The following is a 13,818-nucleotide window of genomic DNA, read 5'->3' on the forward strand; positions in this document are numbered from 1 at the left end:
CAACATTTCACAAAATGAAATATTTTAAAGTTCTGTTACTTTTGTCCATGATATATAAATGAAGTATGGCAGAGACCATAACAATATGTCTCAGTATGAACAGTGAAAACAGAAGTTGTATCTGAAATTAAAATTGTAAAGTAGGTAAGATTTATTCTCTATGTGTTACATTCCTAATCTTGACCTAGAATAACATGCATTCAGGAGGCCGACAGAAAGAGTGTGGTTGACATCCTTTTGATCATTAGGTCAGCTGAGGTTGTACTGTGAGACCTGCCTGTGACCTTGAGTATCTCCATAGTAAGTCAAAGTATAAAAATATTCTGCCCTGCCAAGTGCTGTGTCTTACCATACAGCTTATAATTCTGCAAAATGACATTTCAAGAAACTGACCAAGTATGTAAAGGCTGTATTTTAGTCTTTTGATTAATGTTAAGCATACATAGAACAATAAGATGCTTAGCTTGTTAATTAGTTCAGATGGATGTTTTCCTTCCAAATTTGCATTGCAGGAGCATCATAACTATTATGTACTTTTGTGACTCACGTGAATTAAATTAATGACATGCTTTGTTCTAATTGTGTTTTTTATTTACATCAGTCAAGCCCCCAGCCTTTTACCCTTAATCCTCTATGAGTTCTGAAATATGGTATGATATTGAAGGCTTAAAAATATATTGGTCTCTACAGATCTCAGGCAATTCATGTTATTGTGAAAGGTGAGAACTGGAATATTCAGATAGGTCTTTAAGATGGTGAATCATAACATTTTGAGACTTCATGTTTGAATCTAAAAATCATGATGTAATTGCACTGTTCCAATAACCTTGATATCTGTTGAGCACTGAATTTTTAAAAAATATTCCCCTTTGGGCACTTTCAGTTTGGGGAACAGCAGCAAAATCACTAGGTTCTAAATTCAGTGAATGATGTGAGGTAGGATATTTTTTTGTCTTTCTTTTGATTTATTTTGTGAATGGTATGATGTGAGTTGAATGATGAATTGGAAAGAATTTGGAAGGAAGTGATCAGGTGTAAGTGAAGTATCCCAGCAGTTGCTTGGAGGGACCGAAGAAAAGCCCCAAAATAAGTTGGTATAGTTAGTGTCCTGGAAAAGATTCAAACTAAGCACCTCACTAGTCTAAAGAGTGTTTATGCTAACCAGCATGGAATGTTGTTGAATAAGAATTCCTTTAATAAAGAGTGCTAAGTGAGCTAATGCATTGTCATGCATAACAGCTCTGTGAATACAGCTTCAATTTTTAAAGCCATTTGCATCAACCTGCATCTCTACATTAAAGTGTTCAAATTAAACATCTAATTGTTAGGTCACACCAGATTTTGCACAAACACAAAATAATTGTTTCTGTTGCAAAATGATGACAAATCGCCAAAGTTCAAATCATCTTTAATCGAAATATATCCTTTTTAAATCAATCAAACCATTAAAATATTTTAAGGTGGCTTGTTTTTCAAATAAAGGTGTCAGAATTTTGTACATTTTCATGCCCATCTATCCAAGTTTCACGCAAAACATGATGCATGTGTGTTATGTAATCTCCGCCATTTTGCATTGTGATGACTGCTACGAACGTGTTCTCAAAACTGTTTGCTCACAACTGAATTTCTATAATAGAGAGAACATATTTGAGGTAGGATTCAGACAAGGGAGTGAGTTGTGTGTGTGGTATTACAATCTGAGGCAAAAAGTAAGAAATGTAATAAAGACAGGAGCATACACATCATCAACCAGAAACTGCAAACAATACAAGATACTTAATTTTGAATTATGAGGTCAAAAAATTGATAGCTTAAGGCTGTGAGTCTTATCTGATTAACTAATTAATAAAATAACTGACAACTAAGAAATGTATGCAGCTAACTATAGAAGTCATACCTATTATCAGGTAATGTTAGTTATATGTATGCATGTATGATAGGTTTTTTAATGGTTATTTAATGAGGCTGTCAGCACTGAGAACAAAGTTTATGCATAATCACTTATATGCATGAAGCTTTGGTTTATTATGCATAAGCTTGAAAATGTTTGTGTATAACAACAATGTGCTTATAAAGGCATAACATCCAGTCTCTTTCAAAATTTACAATTCATTCATATATCCTAGTTTTTGTCCTGCATAGTAATGAGAGTATATTTGCAGAAATAAGACAATACCAGTACTACAGTATTGATTATATTAAGGTGTCTCAGAAAGCATTTGGATTCTTTGTCACAGCACTAATTATCAAGTTACAGTTTAAAAATCTGCTGTTTGGTATGTTCTTAGAATTCCTGTCAATTTTTCATTCAGAAAGTAGAAAGACAATGCATGCTGGTGCACCCCTTGAATCCCATCACTGCCATCATTGTTGTGCAAGACTGACAGTGACGACAGGAATTCAAGAGTTTTTGATGCATTATCCTAAGGACTCATTATTACAACTGCAAACATTTACAAAAAATCAAACTCTCAATATGCATAGGACTTACAGGTACAGATAATGATACAGACTTTAATAATTTGACCATATTTGGCTGTACAGTTCAACAATGAGGCTTTTTCGAACATCTTCAATTTTCCTGGGCATTTCTTGAAGTGACTGGTGTGGCTATTTGGACATGAAATATATCCAAGAGAGCGCCTGCTCTGTATATAGGTTTCTACCTTTTTAATCTACTCATGTATGGTGCAACCCACCATCTGTTTTATAAAATGCTGATTCCAGGCAAAGTCCTCAGATTAAAAACATATTACTGTCACAGAATTTGTCCACATCAGAGGAAAGTGTATCCTGAACCAACCAAATAGAAATAAAATGCTAATTGTCATAAACTTTTTTTCTGTATATGTAAAGAGTGATCCATATACTGTCACTAGACATCGTAATGTTTCCAGTTCCAGTGTTACAGCTTTTTAGAGGCTTTGTAGGAAACTGATTCCAGCATCATTATACACATGTCCTTCATCTTTGATTTTCAGAAACCCCATCTTGCTTTAGTGCCCAATTTTAATGCATTTGATGCTCTTTCCATTCGATCTAGTGCTTCATCTAATGCTTTTTCCTGTTCTGCGAATTTTGCTTCTTGTTGCTTTTCCAGTAAGTCCGCTCTCTTTTCAGCCTCTTGCTCTAATATTTCCTCTAATGCATCTGCTGGAAACTCATGTAAATTCTTCTGCAAATCACCCTGTTGCTTTTCCAGTAACTCCGCTCTCTCTTCAGCCTCTTGTTCTATTATTGCCTCTAGTGCATCTGCTGGTAACTCATGTAAATTCTTCTGCAAATCACCTAAGATAGCTCTTACGTCCTTTGCTTTGTAGAGCACCTCAATCTTCTCTTCATTCTCTCTTTCCAGCTTCTTTCGTCTCCACTCCTGATATCGTTCTTCACTTTCATTAGCAGCTTCCAACGCATCGTGCTGTCGTTCCAGTGCATCATGTAATGTTTCTTGAACATTGCAACCGTTTTCCCCATGCTCTGTATCATATGCTTCTGCATTGTCTGAAATAATAATAAGAAATGTGAAGGTCAAAATTATATTTAAATATAAGCAAAATGATTATCACTATTCTTGATTTCTCTTATAGAGGCCTATAATTATAATGGTTACATATAATGCACAGTAAAATATTAAAATGAAAGAATGAATACACTTAACTACAATCCATTTTATACATTGTTGTCAAGCATAAGAGTATAATTACGTCTCTTTATTTGGTCGCCATAATCTTATTTTTTTCATACTCCACAAGGAATACAGTTTTTATGCATCTCTTACAACACATAATCATATACTAAATTTAATGCCTCTAAAAATTTCACATGGGCACTGTGTTCATCATCAACAGCATGGAATTACAATGGTGATGTGTTCCTTTACACCACACCTTTCATACTGCTGGCATAAAAGCGGCTATCGGCAGGAAAATCATTAGCAGGGGATTGATAAACACATAACTACACACACTCGCTGATGTAAAAACATCGTAACACTACACTCATGGAATACTGAAAGTATGCAAACATTTACCAAATAATTTAGGTCTATGGTCCAATTAAAATCATCTCTGCCTATTTGCAATTTACTTCTGAAGACTTTGTTTAAAATCATCAATTTATCGCCTATAATAATAGTAATACTGATCGGCCCTTATATTCACTCTAAGTTTCAGGTATACTTACTCAAATTTCTGCATGAGCATTCCACGTTTACCATTTCTCCCACCATTGTTAAGTTTCTTATACACATCTGCCCATTTGCTACCGTAACTGTTTCTTGTCTTATCACTCTACCTGCAATACATTCACAAGCATTAGGATCTAAAGATCTAAAGGTGATTTTCAACTGCTCACCATTCTCAGATGATTGGCTCAACACACTCTCTCTTTCTCTCTTATATATGTCTGTCTGTTGATATTACACAATATATTTTAACTGTGGACCAATCACAGTAGGTACATTCACACGTAAACTCTTCTCAGTTATAATTCTAAGCCTATTGTGATGTGTTGTTTTAATTAACGTATATCTTAACTATCATAATCAAAATAATAAGAATCATGTACTGGTTGAGAAAAGAAAATGTTGCATAAAAGTTTAATCAAGATAATATAAGAGATTGTTTTTATTGTAATTAACTGCTTGTCTCCTTTAACTGAAGCATAACATATGCGCGAGCAAACCAGTGCAAACTTAATTTACCGTAAATATTAGTACAGCGTTTGTCAGAGGTACTGTTGCCATTGATGACAGTGGTAAAAGCCATGCAGTTGCTGTTTGGGGGACAACGGAGTCCATTACAGTACGTCTCGAATCCTGACGATGACGAAGACTGGACTGGAAATAAAATACAGGGTAATTTGTTTGTGTCTAGTTAAGGCCACACGAATGTGAGTGTCAGTGTCACAGTACCAACTGGACTTCAGTTGTATACAGATTGGAAGTAAGGGAAAAGAGGACGAATGTCGCCTTTCATAATTTTGCAAATAACGGCAGTCCAACATCTGTAAAAACAAACTAAGTATATATATTAAATAAACTAATTGAAACATCCTATATGACAGATATAAATAACATTTCTTTTCCTGAAAGGGCACATAAATAAAATTTAAAAAAAGATATTCCAAGCAATAAATTGCACTCTCAAAAGTGCTTTTGATATTACTACTCGCCTTCAATCTTCTGTTCGTCTACCTCAATTAATACACAACTTCACGAAAAACATGTCACTTGTACACTTTATACTTTTTACAGGTAATTAGTATTTGATAATTGGTATGATTATGTTTATTTTTTACAAGGAAAACGTTTACCTCTGAAGCGCTAGTACGTGTTTGCAACCTTACCAATTATAACCCCGCAATTGACTTTTGTTTCAGTCAAGATGAACAGTGTCAGTACAATATCCAGCAGAAAGTTCTTGTGAAGTGATTTCTTCATGCTGTGCTCCTTGCAGACTGCTGAAACAAGAAATAATATGTACTCTAATCAGCTTCAGACGTAAGGTGACAGTCAAACGAGTTACAAACTGATTTCGAAATGCATGCTACGCATTATGTTTTCTTTAGAGACTAGTTGACACGACAGAAGTGATCACTGCCACAAATTGCGTTAAGTCTGAAATTGGGTTTGGGTCCATGCTCTCACGCGATTCCCATTCCAAAATTATGTTGATGAGACCAAAGTATGTAGTGGTCTAAACAGACTAAACCGGTTTCACTAGAATATGAATAAATCACTGAAGAAGACACGCGGTACGCCAGTCATATCAAACTATTTGCCGATGAAACTAAGAAACTTAGCCACCGATAATCGTTAGCTCGTTTTTTTACGAAATGCTCAAATAAACAGATACTGGGAAAATTGTGCATATTTGTCCATTTATTTCAGCTCCAACCCTATTTAACGGATTTCAATGGATTTCAGCTCAGGGGTTGCGTAACCGAAGTTGCAATGCAATTCTCACGTTAATTCGTATCAACGGTATATATGACTCCTACTAAGTCAAATTCGATTAATTATCTCAAAACAGTTCATTATACAATTAGCACATGACAAAATGCACAGTTTATGAAAATGTACAAATTTATCTGAAACAATTTGAATATGGTGTATATTTAATGAATTATATATTTGAAATGAACGCATCTGGCAAATATGGGTATTCTAGTAACGTAAAATTTCCACGCTTCTCATGAATTATCCTATGATGTGGTATTTTTAACTACAAGCCGTTACATGTCCTGCAAACTCTGACCTAACTCCATGCTTATGCTCGCATACTTAATTTAACAGCAGCAGCAAAACTTATTGCCGCTCACAGTAGCCGAGCGGTCTAAGGCGTCTAAGGCATGCATTCTCTTCGCTCGCTCGGAAGCCGAGATCGTGGGTTCGAATACAACTCAGGGCATGGATGTTTGTGTGCGTTTTTCTGTTTTTATACAGGTAGAGGCCTTGCGACGAGCTGATCACTCGCCCAAGGAGTCCTACCGTATGTGTAAGATCTAGAAAAACCGAAGTGAACGGAGAAGTTCATGGAGGTAGGCCTAGGCCCACTGGGGCCGTAGTACCAGGAAAAACAAAACAAAACTGATTAAACTCAATACCACTTTAATTAATAAAGAATTTTAATGACAATGCTGAGTCCACGCGATTTAATGAATGCTGACGCGAGCGATACGAGGTACCAATAAATCTCGGCCGGACTGTGGTATTTCCGGCGAACATACCGAAAGCTACCTGACCTTGCTCCAGGCATTACCGAACCACGCACCCACCATGACGTACAGGGAAGGCATTCAGAACAATAGATGTTAGTCACATATTCTCGGAAGACAATGCAGTATGTACAGTTTCTATCTCGAACGTCCGTGCTTCCAGTACTGATGTGTGCATAGATTCGTACATAAAAGCACAAATCGCCTCAAGGTACTTCGGTAAATTCACAAAACACAAAATGGAACAGCGTAGCAAAAGTAGGCGCTTTTTTATACGTACGTACGTTAGAACCGCTCTAATATTTTGCGGTAATTATACTGATAACATCAGGTTGTGAAATGCAGCATAAAATCGTATCATTTTGCTGATTGAAATTCTTATCTGGACCTTTATTCGGACTAGTCAGAATTTAATTAAATGTGTCTAAAATTTACTTCTGCTCTCGATATCAATGAAACCTTAAGAAGCCGTTATATAGATCTGAAACACATATCCCTGAATATGGCAACTGAAACGTTGGCAATTCTACGTGGCGTATTCCTGAAAGCCGAAGGTATATATGTATTAAGTTGCAAAATGTACGCACAGCAGAACAATTGTAGACCTTTCGCTCGTTTGTATTTATCTGGAAACTCATAAGACTAACGAAAAAATGCATTGAATGTAAAACGCGCATTTCAGTTTTCTACATAGTCCCTGTTTCTAAACATATTTGCTTCAACAAATATTTAGCGAGATGCGCTGAAGTTGCGCGCACACACGCATGTGGGTCCTCACGTAAGGTGTCCGTTGCTTTTGTCAGATTTGAATTAAAACTGGATTTTATCAACAACGTTTAGCAGGACTCCTCGGTATAAAATTTCACGAAAAACCGATCGACGGCTCCTGATTTGCTGCGTGGGGACAGCTGGACAGACAGACAGAAATGATGAAATTAATATGTGCATATTTGCAATTTTTCGTTGCGCCAAAAAAAAAAGTTTTGTTATTGGCGGAACTTTGATTGCATAACCAAAGCAAGACTAAAATCTTCTCATCTCATTCTAAATGTCATATGTCTATGAAGACCTCTGTTATAACTGTAAAATATTTTTTTCATTTTGCACCTAGATGGTACCAGATACTCAGTACAGCATTCAAAGATCAGAATATTCCCAAAATTCCATAAATTACGGTAACATTGCCATAAAACTTAACAAATGACATTATGATCGGAAAAAGAGGCGAGAATTCAGTGTCGTACCCATATATATATAGGGATGTGATTATAATATTAAAATTGATCTCAGATGAATAGGATATAAAGGTATGGATAGGATTCATCTCGCCCAGGGAAGCGACTGCGAGTAGTAACAGACTTGTGAGCACGTTAATGAAGCTTAGGGTTCCATAAAACTCAGCAGCTTGACTAATTCAGTGACTTCTAGTTTCTCAAATATAACTCCTGCACAGAGCTGGTTAGTTGAATTTGGAGTTAGATGTTACACTATGGGAACTACTGTATCAAATAAAAATTAAGAGAATGTGAGATCTGAACTGAATGGTAGCAAGCATTACCCGAATTCAATCTCCTCTTAATTTCCTCCCGAATTACGTTTTGAGTTGTTAGGGCGAGGGCACACCAAGGAAACTGGCAACCGCAACGCAACCGCCATTTCCGGGAATTGCTATCAGCCTGAGTTGGAAACATGTTAGTGAATGGAGCAGCGCAAATTAAGGAAACGTTAACGCAACACGCGGAAAGACTGAGAAACTCAACTTCCAGGCAAGGGAGCGTGCCGGTCTTGTCACAATTGCGTTGCCGCGCGATTTCCTACTGTCAGCTGTTCCATAACGCGCATCAGTTATTCATTTGTTCCTTAAGATCGCTTAGTATGGCACGAAAGTTTGACGAAGCTGCTAATTTTGTTTTTGTGCAGTTCATTGAGGAAGAGCCTGGTATATATGACAAAAGACACTCAGACTATGTTAGGCTGGACAAAACATATTTGGCTTTGGCAAGAATTTCTCACGAGACGAAGGAGCTGTTAAGTTCTTTCGAAACAATAAAGGCGCCCCAGTTTAAATTGTTACAGAAGAACGGATGCATCCAATATTGTCTTTTCTAATACTGTATTTAAGCTTCCAGTTGCATTAATATATCATTTATTTCAGATATACGGCTATCATCAGATGCCTTCTATCTTGCTAAAATTGTTGCAATATATGTCAAAATTTCGTATCACGTGTGAACGCGATATTTCCTGGTTAAAATAAAGTGACCTTAATTAAAACAAATTAAGAACATCCCAATATTTTCCTTATGGCCGTCGTCCTCTCTTCTCACTCCGTCTCAACCGGTCTCAACTACCGCCATGTTATGACAGGATCCGTATTATTATCTTCCATTGTACTTACAAGGTAAGTGCACGAAATTAACAAATACAGGCATGCATTACGTCGGACGGACATGCCCACTTAAGATGACCTGAGCAGTTAACCAAACATAAGTTTCCTCAGTGTGCGCCTGCTAAGCTGGAAAACAGATGCCTGCTTGAGGTCGGCTACATTTCTAGGAAATTGCAGTTGCGTTGCGGTTGCGAGTGTCCTTGGTGTGACCTCGCCCTTACAGTCGTTCCCAAATGTCTGAACTGTACCACATTTTCAAAACATCTGCTAGCCATCTTTATGTCATGATTTTGCCTTACATTCTGATGATGTGACAGCAACATATACTTAGTTTCCTCAGTGTTATTTCCAGACCAACCTCCCCCCCCCCTGGCACTACAGCCCCAGTGGGCCTAGGCCTACCTCCATGAACTTCTCCGTTCACTTCGGTTTTTCTAGATCTCACACATACGGTAGGATTCCTTGGGCGGGTGATCAGATTGTCGCAAGGCCTCTACCTGTACACAAACACAGAAAAACGCATACAAACATCCATGCCCTGAGTTGTATTCGAACCCACGATCCCGGCTTCCGAGCGAGCGAAGACAGTGCATGCCTTAGACCGCTCGGCTACCGTGACCGGCTAGACCAACCTCCTTACTTGCGTCAATTAAACTTTGTGTGTTTTATTTCATGGTATTTATATTATCACCCAGTAGATTCACATCATCATCATCATAGACCGACAGCTGATGTGTCCCGTTTAATTTCAGACCCACCTGGATTCCCTGGACCTTTTTAATTGCATATTTTAAAGCAAAGTTGAGAAGCAGTGGCAATAAAGCATCTCCCTATTTTAGACCGTTCTGGATAGGAAAATTATCTGAAAAATATTTTTTTATTGCTAGTAGGGTGGGACTAAGTCCCTTGTACTGCGGCCTCTTCTGGCCTATTGTACCAGCCCCAGATGATAGGTAAGGGTGATTGTGGAACAATTGGTGGAATGAAGATTGGCAGGGGAAACCGAAGTACTCGGAGAAAACCTGCCCCAGCGGCACTTTGTCCATTACAAATCCCACTTGACCAGACCCGGGATCGAACCCGGGCCGCCGCGGTGGGAAGCCAGCGACTAACCGCTTGAGCTATGGCACGGCCCCTATACCGACTTTACTGTGCGTTTCATTTAAACACATTTCAATCACGGGTACCTCAAATTCTATGAGACTTTTGTACAATAACTCCCCTCCTAACCGAATCGCAGGCGTTCTTGACGTCTACGAATTGGCTATGTCCTGTCTCTTTGTACTGCCATTTGTTCCTCCAGTATCTGACGAAAGCAAAAGATCTGACCAGTAATTGATCTGTTACGTTTAAACCACACTGATGATATGCAATAATTTTGTCTATATATGGACTTAATCTTGAGGGTAGAATATTGGATAAAAAATGTGTATGAAGTTGATGGCAGTGATATGGCACGATAATTACTACAATCAGTTTTATCGCCCTTCTTGTGAAGGGGGTAAAGCGGTAAAGCTTACCACTAACCTCCAAAGAGTACCGAGTTAAAGTAAACGTGGATCTATACATCCATACCCCAATACGCCTTCATGGCGTAGTGCTTAAATAGTTCAGCACATGAACTCCCTTGACGCTTGCAGCAAATACCGTGAAACCGGCATATTACAGGGGCTAACAAAATCCGGTAATACCGAGCGGGGTGAAGTAGTGGTAACATTCTAGATTCGTGTTCGGGAAGTGATCGTTCGAATTTCTGTCGGGGCCCCTGCTATCCCGGTTGAAGTTTTGGTGCTATCTTCAGTCCCTCCAGGCAATAGCCAGGATGGTGCAGTGATTCGACCATGACCGCTTCCTTGAAAAATCTTTTCGAATTCGAGATTCATGCATCATTCCACCATTCGACGCTATGCAATCCAGCTACTGACCGCGCCGTAAAATAGTTCACACACGCACAGAAAAGAGCATACATGTACACGTATGAGGTTCATTCGGCCCGCTGAATGTTCAGAGTATTATCTGCATGTAAGATTCCCCTTAAGTACGCGTACCATTCGTTTACTCTAATATACGTGTATACTAAACTGTTTGGGGTCCTCTTTGTTTAGGTGTCTGGTGGGAATTTTGCACATCCACGGTCTACCAGCGTTTCAAATCGCTGTATTGACCTTGAAGTGAACTTGTATTTTGCATTGTGTAAACTTGCGTATGTCCTAAACAGAGAGTGTATTTCTAAATAACATTTTGGCTGGAATTCTGTATTTAAGCATCCTGTTGCAAGCCATATTAAAATGTCTATGTATAACACGGTCCGTCAATAATGCAACAATTGTTCCTTTTTCTTACACTTACACTTAGTTGCTGCAATAAGACACATGGAGAGAAGTATATAGCTCTAAACAAGGAGACGAAATCACTTGTGAGGTGGAAGAGAATTTCACAAAAATAATGAAAAAAAAATTATAGAAATTTTAATGGATATTATTTTATTACATTAAGTGGACTATACCGTGTGATTTTAGCGCATATTAATGCCGTGTATCACTGGTTGTCAATTACGGTAACATAAACGGCTTTAGAAGTTCAGCTGTAGTAAAATTAATGTGATTCGATGTCAGAAAATGAAATTAGTTTTGCAGAGCACAATAGTTTGTTTCGATATATCCATCTATCAGATCAGGAGGCAGATTGCTCTAAGCGGAGCTACTCGTATTCGCTGTGCAGAAACCTAATGTATTTACAGCCAATTGTATATTGTTTATATCGTATGCATGTATTTTAACTTTAGAACATGTACTGTAATGGTGGCTTCTAACTATATTGATGTAAAAGTGTCCCTCTGAAGATGGTCTCTGAAGACCGAAACATGTAAGGGCATGAATAATTGAAATAAGAAAATCTTAACCAGTCACACTGGACGGAACTATTTAAATTTTTCATAATATTAGTGTGGCGGACCAGAATGAAACAAATCACATTCATCAAATCTTATTTTAGTTCTGTAGCTCAATGTCTTTTATTGAAATCCACTCTGAAACAAATGATCCCTTTACAGTCTCCTGCTTTTAAAAGACATACAAAATAATCTGAGGCTCGCATAGCGACGGCCGTGAAAACTGCCCCCTTCTGGAATGTAACACCGTGTAGCCTGATATAAATCCGGTGACATTTTGGAGGAATGTACTGTCTTCATCTTCAGGATTGCAGAATAAGCCGACCAGGAATACATCAACAAGCCCCCTGCTTGCTCCCAGATGTCAACCAACGCTTCGGAGGAACATACTGCCTCCATCTTCAGGGTTTAAGAGTAAGCGAAGCCTGAAGATGGAGGAAGCACTTTCTCCGATTGGTAGACTTCTACCTAGCTACACGGTAGTTCATCCTAGAAGGCAGTACCCTTCAGAGTGAAGAAATATATTAAAAAAGTTCTGACGTGTACTGTCTTTAATGTTTAAATCTCTGTGGTGAAGACACAGAACGCTCCGTTTGTGTGAGCAAGCTATAAGGCACTGTATTTCGCGGGAGAACGGCGATTGGAACGTGGCGAAGTGTAAATTGCGTGGAGCTCTTGCCTCCACTCACTCGTTTGTATTAGTGGAGTTGTGTTTAAATGTAGGAACAACTTTGTATAAACGTGACCTATACGCATTCATAGCGTGATACTTAAATGAACCCCCCCCCCTTCTCACTCTCTCTCGCTCTCTCTCCACGGCTCTAAAGCCCTTTGGACCTTGGCGGCTTCTTCGGTTTCTTAATCCCATACACAGTCAGTAGGACTCCTAGGAATGGGGATCAGCCTCTCGCAAGGCCGCTACCTACACAGAGAACGACAGAGTGGGATTCGAACCCACGATCCCAGCGATCGAGCTGGCGAAGACGGTTAATGCGTGAGACCGCGCAGTCACTGTGATCGGCCATTTAAATAGACGTACTGTGAGAAAAGACTTTATTAGTAATGCATCATATATGTTAGAATAAATGAAAGAATACCATCAAGTGTATCGAGTTTTTAATTAACAAATAATTATGAAGACCAATACGTTTCAGTCTCAAACGACTATCTTTAGAGGCGTTCTCTGTTAAAAGAAAACTTCACATAATTTTACATGAATTATTTAAAATTGTTACATGAAAGATTTAACAAATGTATCTGATCATAAAACGTAATTAACGTTAAAGATAACAGGGAGTCAACGATGTATAGTACGTATAGAAGTACGTCTCGCGTAAAACAGGATCATATATGTCCTTACAGCGTGTGTAAACATAATATATTCGTGACCCTATCAAATTTAATTTTGCGAGTAATCAGCTGTTAGTTTTTGTACATATTGGATTGCATTAATCTTATCTATTTAAATGTACGAGCATATTGCCACAACTCTCCACAGAAATTTACACGGCTGCCCTATTAGTAGTGATTAAATGATTGATTCTAAAAATATGGATTACAAGAAACCTATTATGACATGACTTTCATGATTACTTGAATGAAGCACGGACAACTGCTTAAAATGCATAAATAACCTAACAAAAGTCTTCATGTCCACATCCGAAACTTGCAGAATGTTCCGATGTTAGACAATAGGACCATGTTGCCTCTTCAGACACGTTCTAACAACTAACCAAACTGTGTAAGATTTGAGGCTTTCACGGCGGTGACTATGAAGAAAGCAGTATTCTGGGATTTGGCACCGCGTATATGTGGTGTTAAC

At 38.2% G+C, this 13,818-nt stretch overlaps 1 protein-coding gene across 5 annotated transcripts in view; it reads right to left on the minus strand.

The window, feature by feature from the left end:
- Positions 1-1,986: 1,986 nt before the first annotated feature.
- LOC111874757 (tropomyosin beta chain) overlaps positions 1,987-13,818 on the minus strand; it is a 12,553-nt gene continuing 721 nt past the window's right edge. For 2 of the 5 annotated variants that reach the window (XM_023870517.2, XM_023870520.2), the window contains exons 2-5: positions 5,347-5,457; positions 4,703-4,837; positions 4,183-4,293; positions 1,987-3,501 (exon numbers count right to left, since the gene is read on the minus strand). In XM_023870517.2, the coding sequence (XP_023726285.1) occupies positions 2,978-3,501; positions 4,183-4,293; positions 4,703-4,837; positions 5,347-5,440 (864 nt within the window). In that variant the 5' untranslated portion in view covers positions 5,441-5,457 and the 3' untranslated portion in view covers positions 1,987-2,977. Of the gene's footprint in view, positions 3,502-4,182; positions 4,294-4,702; positions 4,838-5,346; positions 5,461-5,647; positions 5,758-13,818 lie in introns of those variants that run through there. The other 3 variants (XM_023870516.2, XM_023870519.2, XM_023870518.2) reach the window with 2 other exon arrangements.

Source organism: Cryptotermes secundus, unplaced genomic scaffold (genome assembly GCF_002891405.2).
Source record: "Cryptotermes secundus unplaced genomic scaffold, Csec_1.0 scaffold838, whole genome shotgun sequence".
In the NCBI taxonomy this organism is placed as follows: Eukaryota; Metazoa; Arthropoda; class Insecta; order Blattodea; family Kalotermitidae; genus Cryptotermes; species Cryptotermes secundus.